Raw genomic sequence first — 16,303 nt, 5'->3', positions numbered from 1 at the left:
ATTACGTCCTTCCCCGACTCATCCGGTTAAGGGGAAAACGGGCTAGAAAATGTTTCCCTCTGGTTAAGGCCAGATGTTGAGTATTAAATCTTTTTGTGACCATTACAACAGACATTTGATAAAGTTTATTAAGTTTTGATAAAGTGTATTAAGGGTTACCCTTAAGCAAAGGCCAGGTAGAAGTAGAAATTATCACTAACGAAGTTTAAGAAAGCATAGAGTGGGATCGTTCTTTCAACAGTATTGCAGTGAACCAGAAATGTTCCCAGGTGCTGGGAGATGATGGTGGGCAAATCACAGACAAGGCAATTAAGCTTATGGAAATTAAGCTAGTGGGAAAGATGACTTCAATCAGACCATCGTCATAAAATAGACATGTAAAATTATCAAACGTAATAATTGCTTGAAAGGGGAAGAATTGGATCTTGTGAGAGCATTTGACAGGCAAAGGGATTGAAAGAGAAATCGAATCCGGAGGAAGTGACAGGGAGGATTTCCAGGCAGAAGAAATCAAAGCCTGTTACCAGTGGCACGAGGAATCATGTCTGGAAAAGCCACGTTCAAAATGCAGTGTTACTAACAGAAATAATTTCCTCTTGGAGGCATTCCTGATAGAAACATGCCATTACCTTTTTAAGTGCTAGATGGCACTAGAATTCCATGTGAATGTTTTTTATTTATTCATTCAAAGAGCTGAAGAACCAACTTGAGGGAAGTGGAGAGCTGTGCAAATCCAGTTCTCCAGAGATCCCAGGTAATAATTCAAGTCTCGGCAACATTTTACTTCATTCTGTGTCATTGAGAATAGCCAGTACAGCCATTAAATCAGGGATAGTGTTAACAAAGTGCTGTATGGTCTGACACCTTCTTGCCTGTCTGGACTGTCCCTCTTGCTCTGCAACCCCCATTTCAGACACTCAGGATGACTTACCATGTCTAATCTCATGCCTGGCTGTCTTTGTCCTTGAGGTTCCTTCTTGCTGTGATACACTCTTCTTCACTTCCACTTGGCCAATTATTTTTATCATTCAGGACCCACTTCAAGTATCCTTGCTGAAAATTCTTCTCCCGGTTTCCCAAGCAGAACATCTTCCTCTTTGTCTTCAAGGCACTTTAAACACGCCCCAGCCGTAACATTTGAACCCATTGCATTGGAGCTATTTGTGTTCCATGCCCAGTGTTAAAGCCCATGCACTGCAAACACCCAGGGACACATTCATAAGAAAAATAATGGCAGTAGGTTGGGTTTACTGAACTTGCTGCAGCAAAGAAATGCACCAGAGGACCTGTGAGGCTCCTCAAAATGGGGGAGTCATGGGACAGTCCTTGTGGGGTTTGGGGGCTGGAGTTAGTCCATAGATAGTCTTGCTGGGGATTGGTCAGAATCCGTTAACAAGGGGAGTCACTGGAGGAACCAGCGACCTTATCTCTGAGATATGTAAGTCCATTCGGAGTTACCAGGAGGTCAGCTCATGGGCGTATCATGAAGCACGTAGGTAGTTGGTGTTACAGTGGTCTGAGCTAGATCATTTGTGCTGCATAGCACAGGTTCAGTACAGTTTTTCTGTTTTCAAGTGATGGTGAAGCCTGCTTTGATTGTTGTATTTGTTTCAGTTCTCAGTTCTCCCACCCCACCTTCCAACCCAGCTGCCAACCAGACCGACTTTCTCTTCATACTGAAGCCAGTTATTGGAGTGGGACCACCATGATTAATTTAATCAGGTTTCTCAGCGCCACTGATATTTTGGGCTAGATAATTCTTTGTTAGGAGGTGGAGGGCGGCCTCTCCTGTGCGCTGGTGTTTCAGCAGCATCCCTGGGCTCCCCCCACTAGATGGCAGTAGTATCCCACCTAGTCGTGATGATAAAAGATGTTGCCAGACATTGACTGATACCCCCTGGAGGACAAAACAGCCCTTGGTTGAGAAGCACTGGGTTAGACCAACCAGAACCCACACCCAACCCTGGCATTGGGGATGAGGCTCACTTCCATTGGAACACTGGCCCACGTGGAGGGCATTTATCTCAACAAAAGCAGGCTCTGCCAGCATGGAAGAAGAAGCGCATGATGCTGGCAGGGAGCCCACAGTGTGCCTGGCAGTTCAAACCAGAAGCAAATCCTACTTCTAGTCCAGTGCTTTTTCCCAGTCCCATACTGTTTCAACTCCTTCCACAGAGATCTCCTGAAAGGCTGCCAGGTGCCAAGTGCGGTGACAAAACAAGGGTGAAATACAGTGAGCCAGCCTGCACAGGCGTTATCACCTAGGAGGGGAGAGAGGAAGTGTAACGAATGACCACTATAAAGCACTGCTGCAGAAGAGCCACCGCATGCCTTGGGCTGCGAGGAGGAACAAGTGCCATTAGATGGGACTGACCAGAGATGGCTTCTTGGAGGAAGGAGATTTGCACCAGGATTTAGATTAATAACATTATAATTGGGGGATTAGGGTGATAGAGAAGGACAAGAAACAGGCTAAGAGGGAAAAATGTGGTGCCCAGGGATTGTTAAACAAGGGGGCGATGATCCAGGATGGACATTAGGGTTACTGAGTAATCAAGAAAGAATAGCCACAAATATATACACCTGTTATGTACCCACGAAAACAGAAAATAAAAATAAATTTTTTAACAAAGAATAGTCTGAAAAGGGCAAAGCAGGGTGGGAAGTAGCTGATCCCCTTCTTGCCCATAAGTCCAGGAGAGCACAGAAGACACTGCCAACTCAGAAAAGGGTTGCAAGGGAAGTTGTTCTGTCGTGGTGGGAAGCTCTGGTTTTAATTCAGGTGGGACAGTGGAGACAGTAAAGTTAGGCAATGTAGACTAGTTTGTTCACCGCAGGAAAAGCACCTTAGAGATCATGCAGCTACAGGAAACAGACATCCGCCAAAACTGGCAGAGGATGAGGGAGGGATACATTGGAAGGATTTGGAGATACCTTATGGAACTCAGACTCAGAAAGTACAGCCAGGCCTCACAGGGACTGGAACAAAGACCTGGCAACACAGGGGCAGAGTCACCCTCTGCCTCCTGGTGCCTCACACTGTCCTGTCTCTGCACCCCTCCGTGCTCACATGGCACACGCTGCTGGGCTGGCCCCTTCTTCTCTTTTGCTGCCCTCCCCTGGAGAGCTGGAAAAGATCAGTGTTACTCATCCAGCTGTCAAAGCTAACACAGACATAAGCAGTATTTTGGCACAAGATAAAAACAGAAATATAGAGATTATTCTGACCTTCAGGAAAGTTTTTGCATTTCTGATAAAAGGGACAAATGGGACTAGCGCTGCCCCTTCTTCTGCCTGGAACCCAAGAGTTAAGCATGGAGCAGCAGCATCTTAAAACCACAGGAATACACCTTAATGTCTAAAAAACACACCCAGAACAGCCTAGGTCCTTAATGGTGCCCCTGAGCTGTTCACCAGAGCCAGCAACCACCTACCTCTGGGCTGCCTGTCACATGAGAGAAACAGTCCTTTATGCATTGAGGCAGCTGTCAGGGGAGCAATTTGCATGGCCCCTCAGGGCCAACAGGCTAGCATTGTCTGCCTGGACATGTCCATGGTTAAAAAAACAAAAAAAAAGCATTGCCTAAGCCCAGCTCTCCCTGGCTCTCCCATTTCAAGTATCCCACACCAACTAACTATGGTCTCCTTCTCCAAGTCTAGATTCCTGGACTGAGAATCTGATGTTCCCAACTTTGGTGAGGCTGATAATCCATGTTAGAGGACAAGACCCCGTGGTCCATTGACCATTCCATGGGAACAACACAGCAGCCTCGCTGTTGTAGGCAGAAGGGCAGGACAGGCTCACTGAATGCATGGCCACCCCATGAGAAGCAGGGAGGAGCAGAGGTGAGCATTGAAGAGAAGCTGGCCAGGAAAATTGCCCTAATTGCCTATGAGGAGGATTCTTAAGGTTGACCTAGACTTGGCAGGAAAAGTGCTCAGGAGGAAAGACGTTCAGCAGTCACCTCCACTATGGGCGTGGACATTCCTGTCTGTTGTTGAAAAGTGAATGGCCAGTCCCTTTGTTCCCTTTGGAATCTTAACACTGACATTTCATGATTAGCACAGATCACTCATTAATCATGTTTTATTACATCCAGAAACCATCTCCTGAGAGTTATTATACTTGATCCTTGAACAACATGGGTTTGAACTACGCAGGTGCACTCATACAAGAATGTTTTTTCAATAAAAGTTACACCTGCCTCCCCTTCCACCTCCTCCACCTCTTCTGCCTCTGCCACCCCTGAGACAGCAACAACCCCTCCCCTTCCTTCTCCTCCCAGGCTACTCAGTGTGAAGACAATGAAGATGAAGACCGTCATGATGATCCACTTCCCCTTCATGAATAGTAAAAATATTTTATCTTCCTAATGATTTTTAATGGCATTTTCTTTTCTCTAGCCTAGTTTACTGTAAGAATACAGCATATAATACTTAGGACATACAAAATATGTGTTAATCCAGTGTTTACAGCTATCAGTAAGGCTTCCGGCCAACAGTAGGCTATTCATAGTTAAGTTTTGGGGGAGTCAAATGTTATATGTGGATTTTCAGCTGGACTGGGGGTTGGCATCCCCAACCTCCACTTTGTTCTAGGGTCAACTGTAATCATTTTCATTTTGATGATTCCTGTCCTGCTTTTTTTCTGATGGTTGAAAAAACTTATGCATATTTGTAAGAGTTCAATGTTTCTTTGGCTCTCAGTAATGAAGAGATGAGTTGTTTGGGTGAGGTAATGTCTGTCATTAGGAAGGGAATTGGCCCAATGTGTTTGTTCATTCAGAAGGCTGTGTGGCAAAAGTTTGGATCTATAGGAACAGAGAGACTAAAAAACCCAAGATTACCCAAACTGGTGGCTCTTACCAGAAAAGTTCCACCCTGTTGCAAAAGAAGTTGGCAATGTTAATTATCTCAAAAGTTTTCCAAACTCAGGTGCTTACTGGTAACCTCCTAGGGTATGGGACACCCAGATCTCTTCTGTCTTCTACTTCTGGGCTTGTTTAAGGTAGGCTTCTTGCCCTCTGGCTTGTCACCTCCATGGCCAGGGGTGACTCCCTGTGGTCCACTTCCATGGGCACTAACCAACAGCTTTTCTTGTATCTGGAATAAAGACTGGCACAGGTGGGAACCTCAGTTTCACGATTAGCAACAGCCGCCAGAACAGAACCAAGTGCAAACTCAGGCACCCACATGTGGCAAGTTTGGGGGGTAAGGGCATTCCTCTAGCATGGCTGATAGGGAGAAAGTTGACAGGCAGGCCTCCACTCTCCCATGGCCTTAGAGGGAGAAGAGACAGATGGACAACTGAACAAAAGCATGACTTCTCCCCCAGACAGATAAACTGAGCCTGTCTTCTCTGTTTCTCCCCTTTCTGCCCTCCAGAGAGCAGGGTGGGTGAGGACCCCCTCATTTCCTCACTCTGATGTTTATGAACCAAGGCAGCAGGAAGGAGTGCTTTCGTGTCCCACATATGGCATGCTTTCTTCATAGGTCTGCCCTGTGTCGTCTTAGCAGTTCATCCCCCTCCCGCCACTGCGGAACTCCAGAGCCTGGGCCAGCGCCTTTGTCCCCTGCCTTTCTCCACCAGGCCAAAGCTCTGTCTGTCCCACACATCAGCTAGGTCAGTGTGACATCTGTTCACTCTTCATTCTACAGATATCACTGCGCACTTGCACATGCTGGGCACTGCTATAGGCACTGGGGATTAGGATTGGTGTTATTTGCCATGTTTATCAGTATGTGACTACAGATGCAAGCTCTGAACACCCTCACTTTCACTTCAGTAAGTGCCACAAAGCTCCTAAGTCTTTATAGGGAAGCAAATCTGGAACCCAAGTCGTTTATGAACTCACAGGAGGAAGGTCTCCTGAACTCAGTAACTGACTTTAAGCATTTGCGCTTTCTCAGGGGCCAAGTTTCTCGCTCCACTCTTTGTTTACATGCACACATCAGAGAGGCAACCCTAAGGAGACAAACACCTTCTCCTTCCCTTCCCATGGCTCAGGTCCTGCTTCTCCAGTTTCCTTCCTCTGAGTGCCCTGTGCCAGGAGGCCATGACAGTGTTGGGCTCCATAATGAGAGTGTGGGCACCTTCACAATGGCAGCAGCTGGACTCGGAGGCATTCCACGGAAGGGAAGAGGAGCTGTGTATGCCAGGCAGCAGAGGCAAAGGCTTCAACTGGGCATCATGAATTGTGGCTGTGCTTGATTGTGTCACCCCAGAGGGGCTGAACTTTAAGACAGTGGCTCTCAACTTTGGCTGCATGTTGGAATCATCTGGAAAGATGCTTGCGTGCCACCCCAGAAATTCTGGTATCACTAGTCTGGGGTACAGCTTGTGCATTGGGAGTTTTACAATACTTTTAAAAACTAAATTTGAAATAGACTAGCACTTTAAAAGCAAATAGGAAATAGAGAAATACATACAGCATTCCAATGTGGGGAACCTGAGTCCAGTGTCTCTATGACTGGAGACCTTGGAGAATCACTGCCACCACCACTTTGCACTGGGGACCTGAGGGACTGCCCGCCTGCAGGAGACACCTGAGAGGCAGCTCTGGGCTGGGAGGGGCTGCAGAGATGCAGGTGAGATGCTGACGAAACACCCCTCTCCTCTGCTGGGCTGGGACTCTGCAAGGCTGTGATTTAGCCATGGGGACACAGATTATGATCAGGAATGGGTAGGGGTGGCATCTGAAATGCTGATGTTTTGTATCATGACCTTGAAGGGGGTTACCTGAGTTTTGTTTTACATCAGCTTGTTAAGCTATATATTTATGTACACTTTTCTGAATAAGCTTGTACACTTGTACACTTTTCTATATAAGTTTGTTATATTCCATCCCCTCCCCAAAAGTCTAAAAAATAAAACAAAAACACAAAACCTATTACCTAGCTTGAAAGTTTTCTCTATCCGGTCCCTATCTTAAGTTGAAATAGAACTTAGGCTTGGTCAGTGATCTCCAAACACTAGTTGACTGGACCACGGCCTGGCCGACTGTGCAAAACACATGGGGAGTTGTTAGAATTTACAGATTTGAGACCCCAGCCTCCTGAGAGTGGAAGGAGTTGAAACAGTATGGGACTGGGAAAAAGCACTGGACTAGAAGTAGGATTTGCTTCTGGTTTGAGCTGTGAGGCACACTGTGGGCTGCCTGCCAGCATCATGTGCCTCTTCTAACATGCTGGCAGAACCTGTTTTTGTTGAGATAAATGCCCTCCACGTGGGCCAGTGTTCCAATGGAAGTGAGCCTCATCCCCAGTGTCAGGGTTGGGAGTGGGTTCTGGTTGGTCTAACCCAGTGCTTCCCAACCAAGGGCCATTTTGTCCACCAAGGGACATTTGTCAATGTCTGGCAACAATTTTTATGATCACAACAAGGTAGGATGCTACTGGCATCTCTGGGGGGAAGGCCAGAGATGCCGCTAAACATCAGTGGAACATTATGCAATATTTTCCATTTAGATGATGACTAATTAGATAGTTCAGACTCACACTCCAGGATGATGAGCCTGGTGTGTAACCACTTTTGTTTTTTTATACAAGGTCTTACTCTGTTGCCCAGGCTGGAGTGCAGTGGCACAATCAGGGCTCACTGCAGCCTCAGACTCCCAGGTTCAAATGATTCTTCTGCCTCAGCCCTCTGAGTAGCTGGGACTGCAGGCATGCGCCACCATGGCTAGCTAATTTTTTTTTTTAATTTTAGTAGAGATGTTTAGCAGAGGTCTATGTTGCTCAGGCTGGTCTCGAACTCCTGAGCTCAACCAGTCCTCCTGCCTCAGCCTCCCAAAGTGCTGGAATTATAGGTATGAGCCACCACACCTGGCCTTGTAGCCATTTTTCCCCTGGGTGTGTATGCTGCTTCCACAGGAGAAAGTTGAGATGCCAAGTAGTATTTCTTTCTTTCTTTCTTTGCATTTTTTTCAATTTAAGTTCTAGGGTACGTGTGCACAACGTGCAGGTTTGTTACATATGTATACATGTGCCATATTGGTGTGCTGTACCCATTAACTTGTCATTCACATTAGGTATATCTCCTAATGCTATCCCTCCCCTGACCCCATGACACGCCTTGGTGTATGATGTTCCCCTTCCTGTGTCCAAGTGTTCTCATTGTTCAGTTCCCACCTATGAGTGAGAACATGCAGTGTTTGGCTTTCTGTCTTTGCGATAGTTTGCTGAGAATGATGGTTTCCAGTTTCATCCAGGTCCCCACAAAAGACATGAACTCATCCTTTTTTATGGCTGCATAGTATTCCATGGTGTATATGTGCCAAATTTTCTTAATCCAGTCTATCATTGATGGGCATTTGGATTGGTTTGAAGTCTTTGTGAATAGTCCCGCAATAAACATATGTGTGCATGTGTCTTTATAGCAGCATGATTTATAATCTGTTGGGTATATGCCCAGTAATAGGATGGCTGGGTCAAATGGTATTTCTAGTTCTAGATACTTGAGGAATCACCACACTGTCTTCCACAATGGTTGAACTAGTTTACAGTCCCACCAACAGTGTAAAAGTGTTCCTATTTCTCCACATCCTCTCCAGCGTCTGTTGTTTCCTGACTTTTTAATGCTTGCCATTCTAACTGATGTGAGATGGTATCTTATTGTGGTTTTGATTTGCATTTCTCTGATGGCTAGTGATGATGAGCATTTTTTCATGTGTCTGTTGGCTGCATAAATGTCTTCTTTTGAGAAGTGTCTGTTCATATCCTTCACCCACTTTTTGATGGGGTTGTTTGATTTTTTCTTGTAAATTTGTTTAAGTTATTTGTAGATTCTGGATATTAGCCCTTTGTCAGATGGGTAGTTTGTGAAAATTTTCTCCCTTTCTGTAGGTTGCCTGTTCACTTTGATGGTAGTTTCTTTTGCTGTGCAGAAGCTCTTTAGTTTAATTAGATCCCATTTGTCACTTTTGGCTCTTGTTGCCATTGCTTTTGGTGTTTTAGTCATGAAGTACTTGCCCATGCCTATGGCCTGAATGGTATTGCCTAGGTTTTCTTCTAGGGTTTTTATGGTTTTAGGTCTAACATTTAAGTCTTTAATCCCTCTTGAATTAATTTTTGTATAAGGTGTAAGGAAGGGATCCAGTTTCAGCTTTCTACGTATGGCTAGCCAGTTTTTCCAGCACCATTTATTAAATAGGGACTCCTTTCCCCATTGCTTGTTTTTGTCAGGTTTGTCAAAGATAAGATGGTTGTAGATGTGTGGTATTATTTCTGAGGGCTCTGTTCTGCTCCATTGGTCTATATCTCTGTTTTGGTACCAGTACCATGCTGTTTTGGTTACTGTAGCCCTGTAGTGTACCTTGAAGTCAGGTAGTGTGATGCCTCCAGTTTTGTGCCAAGCTGTATTTCTAACAGCTCATTGTGAGTGAGTGAGTTCAGGGACACATTTTGTAAGATTCCTCCTGAGTCCTGAGATGTAGTCCAAGTTGTCTGTCACACCAGCTGACTCAGTCAAATACTTGTATTGGTTCTTGCTCCTTCCCTGTTCTACACCGCTCATTCCTCACATTTGTTCCTAGAATCACATCCCTAAGTAACGTACCTGCATGTAAGCCTTTATATCAGGCTCTGCTTTCCAGGCAACCCAGGCTAAGGCAAGAGATACAGAAAATAGAATGCAAGAAATTTCATTGTATGGGAAGTTGGGGTCCTCAACAAAAGAAGAGAGAATAACAAAAATGATATTTAAAGAGATAATGGTTGAGATATTTCCAAAATGATGCAGACATCAATACAGATCTAAGAAGTCCAAAACTGATACAAACATCAATACAGATCTAATAAGTCCTGCAGAACCCAAGCAAGATTAAAAAAAAAGTCAAAAAATAAAACTGCAAAAACCAAAGACAAGGAGAAATATTAACAGCAGCCAAAGGAAAAGTGGTAGATTACCTTTAAATGACCATTCGTTAGTTTGACAGCCAACTTCTCAACAGAAGCATGGGAAAACAGATACCAATGGAAATGAGATCATTGTAGTGCTGAAAAAAATAATTACCAGGCTAGAGTTATATACCCAGTCAAAATATCCTTTAAGAGTGGTCATGAAATAAAATACTTCCAAGTAGACAAAAATTGAATGAACTTCTTATCAGCAGACCTTTATTAAAAGAAATGACAAAAGTCCTTTCAGGCAGAAGGTTAATTATTCCAAATGGAAGTTTGGAGGCATAGAAGAGATATCAAAAAATGATAAATATATGGGTAAATCTAAGTTAATATTGTCTATATAGAACAATAATAAGATGCATACAACTATAATAATACTGCCTTGTAGAATTAAAAGAGAGAGAAAACTAAAATGCATGATTTATAAGTTGGAAGAGAGGTTTATATGTTGTTAAAGTGAGTTCTTAAAGTCTTTGTATTCACTGGAAATAGGGTAAGGTACCAATTAATATTAAAGGCTGCAACTTGTAATCTAGGGTAACAATTAAAATAGTAAGAGTTTGTAACTTCAAGCTAATGGGGAGAAGGCAAAAATTAGAATAATAAAAAATAGTCACTCTAAAGGAAAGCAAAAAAACAGAACATAGAACAAACAGGGCAAATAAAAAGTACTGAGTTAGATGCTGGATTTAAACCCAAATATATAAATAGTTACATTAAATGTAAGTAGACTAAATGTATAATTTAAATGGCAAAGATTGCCAGAGTGGTTTAAAAAACCAAGGTGAAGCTATACGCTGTTTAAAAGAGACACATCAAAAACATAAGGCTACAATAAGATTAACATTAAAGGAATAATCCACTGGACACAGTGGTTTCCCCCTGTGTGCCAGCTACTTGGGAGGCTGGGGTGGGAGGATTGCTTGAGCCCAGGAGTTCGAGACCAGCTGGGCAACACAACAAGACCCTGTCTCAAAAAAAAAAAAAAAAAAAGAAAAGAAAAAGAAAGAAAAGAAAAAGAAAGGGATGGAAAAAATATTCCATGCAAATATCAACAAAAAGAAAGCTGATGTGACTATACTAATATCAGACGAAATATAATTTACAGCCAAAAGAAAACATATTTAGAGATAAAGGGGGACGCCTCTTTTAGAGTCAATTCATCAGGAAGTTACAACAATTTTCAGCAGCACCTAATATACAACAAATAGATAAATACATAAATAATTGTGCTAGATAAATATATAAATAGATAAAGTTTCAAAATGTCCAAAGCAAAAACTGACAGAACTAGAGAAAAAGAGAAATTCACAGTGGAAGTGGAGACTTTTAACAAGTCTGTCTCAGTAAGGGATGAAACACGTGAGTAAAAGTGAGATGGGACATGGATTTGAACAACATGATCAGCAAACTTGACCCAGTGGATACGTAAACAGTCTTCTACCCAGTAATTACGGAATACTTCTTTTCCATCTCGAATGGGACCTTTCTGAAAATAGGCTGAGGCATGCAGCAGGCCTCAACAAACTTCAGAGCACTGAAGTCATAGGAGAGCATACTCTCTGAGCACAGTGCAAATAAGCTAAACACTAATAACAAAAACCATAAAATAACAAAAACCATAAAATAACAAAAACTAAATGTTTAGAAATTTTAGAAATAGGCTGGGCATGGTGGATCACACCTGTAATCCCAGCACTTTGGGAGGCCGAGGCGGGTGGATCACCTGAGATCAGGAGTTTGAGACCAGCCTGGCCAACATGGTAAAACCTCATCTCTACTAAAAATACTAAAATTAGCCAGGCATGATGGTGTGCACCTGTAGTCCCAGCTACTTGAGAGGCTGAGGCAGGAGAATAGCTTGACCCAGGGAGGTGGAGGTTGCAGTGAGCCGAGATCGTGCCACTACACTCCAAACTGGGTAACAGAGCAAGACTCCATCTTAAAAAAAAAAAAAAAAAAAAAATTAGAAATATTTTTCCAAACAATCCATGATGCAAAGAAGTCATAATGTCAAGTAGAAAAGCCAGAACTATACCCCCAAAGGGCAGGTACCTCTGCAGACCTGGCCCTGGCACAGGATATCTGGGAGCATGTTGGACAGCCAGTCTGTTTGCTCTGCAGCAATTTCTTTGTGGAATAGCAAAGGGGTATTGCAACGATGCCAAATAAACACAGAACAGGATCCTAGAAGCTGAAGGAGGAACCCTTGCCCAGAAGCCCTGGAGCAGCTCTGTTTGTTAATTATTTCTGTAGTAACCAAGGGAACATTTGTGAGCTCCCCACAGAGTAACCACAGGTCAGCATCAAAGTAGGCAAGTAGCTGGCCAGCAGTATTTCACAGCATCTTTGCTTTTCTTCCCGAATCTGCAGTTTGAGAGAGGCGGCTTGCCCTGAGAACTCTGCTGATAGGGCATCATGCAGCACAGTCCAGAATCCCTTTCTTTTTTGTCATACCCTCTGTACAATATGAAGTAGGAAAGTTGTATTCGTTTGTATTCGTTTACTGCTGTAACTAAATATCATAGGATGAGTGGCTTAAACCACAGAGATCTGTTTCTATGGAGGCCAGGAAGTATAAGATCAAGGGGCTGCCAGATGGGTGTCAGGAGCAGAACCAGACCACTGAGATTCCACTTCTGTGGCACTGATTCAGTGTGTCCTGATGAAGGACCAGCCCACCCTAGCAGAGGGATGACCCAGGGACTGGACCATGCTCCTCATGCATGCTACTCAGAGCCAGGTTTGCTCCCTCGCTCTTGCCTGTGCTCTAGCCCAGTGCCACCTGTGGCCTCCAAGTGATGGTGGCAGTGTGCCTATCTGACCTGCTATGCATGGCCTCTGGGCACTTGCAATGCAGCTACTGCAGACTGGGAACCAAATTTCCACTCTGTTTAAGTTACAGCTAAATGGCCACGTATGGCTGATGCATCAGTGCAGTCAGCCATCCTTGGTAAGGCACGTGAGCTCACCAAGGAGCAGTCAGCGCTGTGAGTGTGAACCCTCCAGGAGAAAAGGCCCCTTCCAATTTTGTCCGTAGGATTATATTCAGGGAAGAAAAAAAAAAGAGTAGCATTATTGGACCAAAAAAATCACCACAAACAGAAAATGAACAAAATAAAGCTTTATTTGAACTCCCTCCCCTACAGATCATTCAGATGCCCGGGACCATGTCCAGATTCCTCTCAGCAACATGGAAAGCTAAGCCATTTCACAAATGCACAGCCATAGCTACACTACAGCCCCCCATGCCCAGGGCACAGACCTTTGTTGCTAAGTCTGTAACAAAAGAGCACCACTCAGTATTTGTGTGCGCTACAGCCAACACCACCTCCTGGGCATCACAGGCTCACTCACCCAAGAGGCCAGCACCGCCATGACCGAGTGGGTACTCAGTAGCCCAGACACCCCCCCAACACCGGCACTGCCACAAGGCCCTCAGGGGTAGACTGTGCGGCAAAGAGGACACACTCTCCCTGACCTAAGGGACCCGGCTCACTGGGCCTCCTTCCCCTGCCAACCACCAGCTCCTGCGTGCCTAGCTGGGAGGTAAGCACCCACTGGTGGCATGATTTCCATTATCTTGCTAATGTTGACAGCACCTAAGTCACATTAAAACAGAGAGAGACCGGATTCAGATCTCCAAGTCTCATCAGTGGACCTCAGTGGTTCTCACCGCCCCAACCACAGAGCGAAAGTCAGGCAGCGTTTACCAGGACTTGGCTCTGACCAAGTTAGTGCTCTAACAAGTCACCTGAGTTTCTAATAGCTTCCCTGAAGAGCCCACCTATTTGGAGAGTGTTGCCTCTCCTATCAAGAGGCATCTGGGGGCACAAAAATCTTTCTGGATCACAGCTTGAAGAAACAGAACATGATTGGAGCAGCTTCAGAACTAAGGTGGCCACATTCACCCCATCACTTAGGAGTTAGCTCCGCTATACACAGCCAAGCACAGGAGAAACAGTCACCAGGAAAGGATGCTGGAGGCTTGGAAGTTCTCAAGGGAGCTGTTTAGACAGAGGTACAAACATCTCCAATTCAGACTTCCAAATACACTAACAATAATTTAAAATGTGGCCTCTGATCCTCATGTTTCCCACCAGTAGAGGCAAAAAAGGAGATTTTCAAAACTATATGTTAAAAAGAACATGTTCAAGTAAATCCACACACTACATGTGAGTGTTGTATGCTGTTCTTCCACAATACAAAAGTATAAAAATACGATTTCTACCCTTTGTATCTAGACACATCTGGAGAAAACATGGTTGCTACTAGCTAACTAGCTCTGTGTTATCTGAGCAGGTGCACTATCCAAGGGCCTCACCTTCCTGTGCTGGCTCAAGAGGGCAGAGAAATGGAGATGGCAATGCCTTTTCATTCCAGGAGACCAAACTCAGGATGACAGAGCCAACCCTAGCATGTTGCATAGCCTCTCCACGGGTGATACTCCTGGGACCTCCAATGGATGGGAGAAAGGGCTCTCAGCCCAACTTCACGTGAGGGCGGTGTGGGTCATGTGTGGGGTGGGGGCTGCTTCTGGGACTTAAGAAGATGCCAACCTCAGGGGTACCCTCTGGGAAGGACAAGGCAGGGCCTGGGTGCCCGCCCTTCCTAAGAGCCCCTCAAAGCGCCAGCTCACTTAGCAGCAGCCTGCTTGTCCTTGCACTTCTGGTAGGCACTCAGGATCTCTGTGATGATGCTGGGGTCCTCCAGGGTGGTAGTGTCCCCCAGCTCCTGGGCCTCACTAGTGATGATCTTCCTCAGGAGCCGCCGCATGACCTTCCCAGACCTGGTTTTTGGAAGACGTTTCACCACCTGGCAAGGAACAGGCACGGTATTAGAGCGTGGATGATGCCCAGCCTCCGTGCTAGTATGGACTGCATTGAGATGAGAAGGGCTCTGCTCAGGGGGGATGCCCTCCTGGGGATCCACAGTGGATGTCTAAGCCTCCACCCCCAGAGAATGGTGAGGCCTGAGGTCTTGGCTTTATCCTCCCACTATCTGGACCTAAGCTGAAACCCACCCCGATGCCCTCTGCCAGGCAGGGTCCACCCAGGCTGGGTTCACCCCATACTGCCGCCTGTCTGTCCTGCCACTGTGCCACGTGCAGGCACCCAGGTGGCAGCAGGTCCAAGCACCCACTGGGTGCCTCATCTCCATTCCCTGGCCTGGGACTTAGCGGGTTTTGTCTTATGTAAGAGGTGAGAACTACTTAAGAGAAAAATTTTGTCTTAGTGTCTGAAAAGCTAACATGGAGCATGCTCAAACAACTACAGCCCATTCACTGCAAATGGCAATACATTAAGAGCTGTTGTTTGGGATCTTTGACAGTCACTCTGTCTTTTGAAATAGTTCAGTTCACCTAGGGCGAGTCCGGGTCTCCTGAAACTCTGGTCACTTGGCCAAATGTGTCAACTCTCGTAATACCAAGTGGAGCCTGGCCCTGCTGCCTCCGAGGGCCACCAAACCCAGAGTCACTGCGTGCAATGTTCATAAAGGAGGGAATGAAAAACCGAGGGCTGAAGAGGCAGCCCAATCCTCCCCCGATTCTGACCCCCTGGGGTGGGGATCTGCGATCTCCCTCACTGCCACCAGGAAAAGTGCTCAGGAACCACACAGGGGCTGGAGAACCCTGGTACTGTCCCCATGTCTCTAATGAAAATCCCTACGATTCTTCACCAGCAGCCCTATTTCTGTGACTAGCCTGCACATGCCAACATACGAGAGCAGAAGCCTGCCTAGGTGACCTCCTGAACAGGTGAGCTGGCTGGGCATGGAACCCTAGGTGAACTCCTGGACAGGTGAGCTGGCTGAGCTTTTGGAGCTGCTAAGCTCTTGGAGCTACATCTCCTGCCCTCTCCTCTCTCTCTATGACAACACAGCGACCCACCAGCCTCACCACCAGCCAGGAAAACCAAACAGCTAGTGTCAGTTTTGATGGTAATTGGAAAAGAGTAATATGCTCCTAAAAGATCATTGTCACTTAACAATTGTGGGAAGCACAGCAGCACAGCCCCACCTTTGTGGGAGGCCCACTCACCAGGATCTCATCAGGCACAGCATATTTGGCAATCTTGGTGGCCACCATGGACTTGAGCTCCTGCACCACCACATCTGAGTCACCTGCACTATCTTTCACCACAATGAAGGCAAAGGCAGCTGCAAATAAAGTCAAGTTTGGGGATGTATTAAATACTAGACAATGAGCCAACTCCCGAAGCAGGGTGCTATGCACAGACTGCCAGAAATCCAAAGGGCTTTTGAATTCTATGTTAGGGACATTGTAGCAGCTGGTTTCTTTAGTTGCAAACCCAAAGACGCACTTCAGTTTCACGAAAAGTGGCAGCGATTCTAACAGCTCCACAGATGTTCCAGGTGAGTGCACATGTGTGGCTAAGAG

General features: G+C 45.5%; 1 protein-coding gene across 5 annotated transcripts in view; it reads right to left on the bottom strand.

Annotated features, from left to right (window-relative positions):
* Positions 1–13,012: 13,012 nt before the first annotated feature.
* ACSS1 (acyl-CoA synthetase short chain family member 1) overlaps positions 13,013–16,303 on the bottom strand; it is a 60,594-nt gene continuing 57,303 nt past the window's right edge. For 4 of the 5 annotated variants that reach the window (XR_012419061.1, XM_005568146.4, XM_045362374.2 and 1 more), the window contains 2 exons: positions 15,944–16,062; positions 13,013–14,718 (listed from right to left, as the gene is read on the bottom strand). Coding sequence is in view for 4 of the 5 variants with exons in the window: in XM_005568146.4 (XP_005568203.1) it covers positions 14,539–14,718; positions 15,944–16,062 (299 nt within the window). In the remaining variant the exon portion in view is untranslated. The remainder of the gene's footprint in view (positions 14,719–15,943; positions 16,063–16,303) is intronic. The other variant, XM_005568147.5, reaches the window with a different exon arrangement.

This window comes from Macaca fascicularis, chromosome 10 (genome assembly GCF_037993035.2).
Source record: "Macaca fascicularis isolate 582-1 chromosome 10, T2T-MFA8v1.1".
Classification (NCBI taxonomy): domain Eukaryota; kingdom Metazoa; phylum Chordata; class Mammalia; order Primates; family Cercopithecidae; genus Macaca; species Macaca fascicularis.
This window is presented reverse-complemented; position numbering and strand designations above follow the sequence as displayed.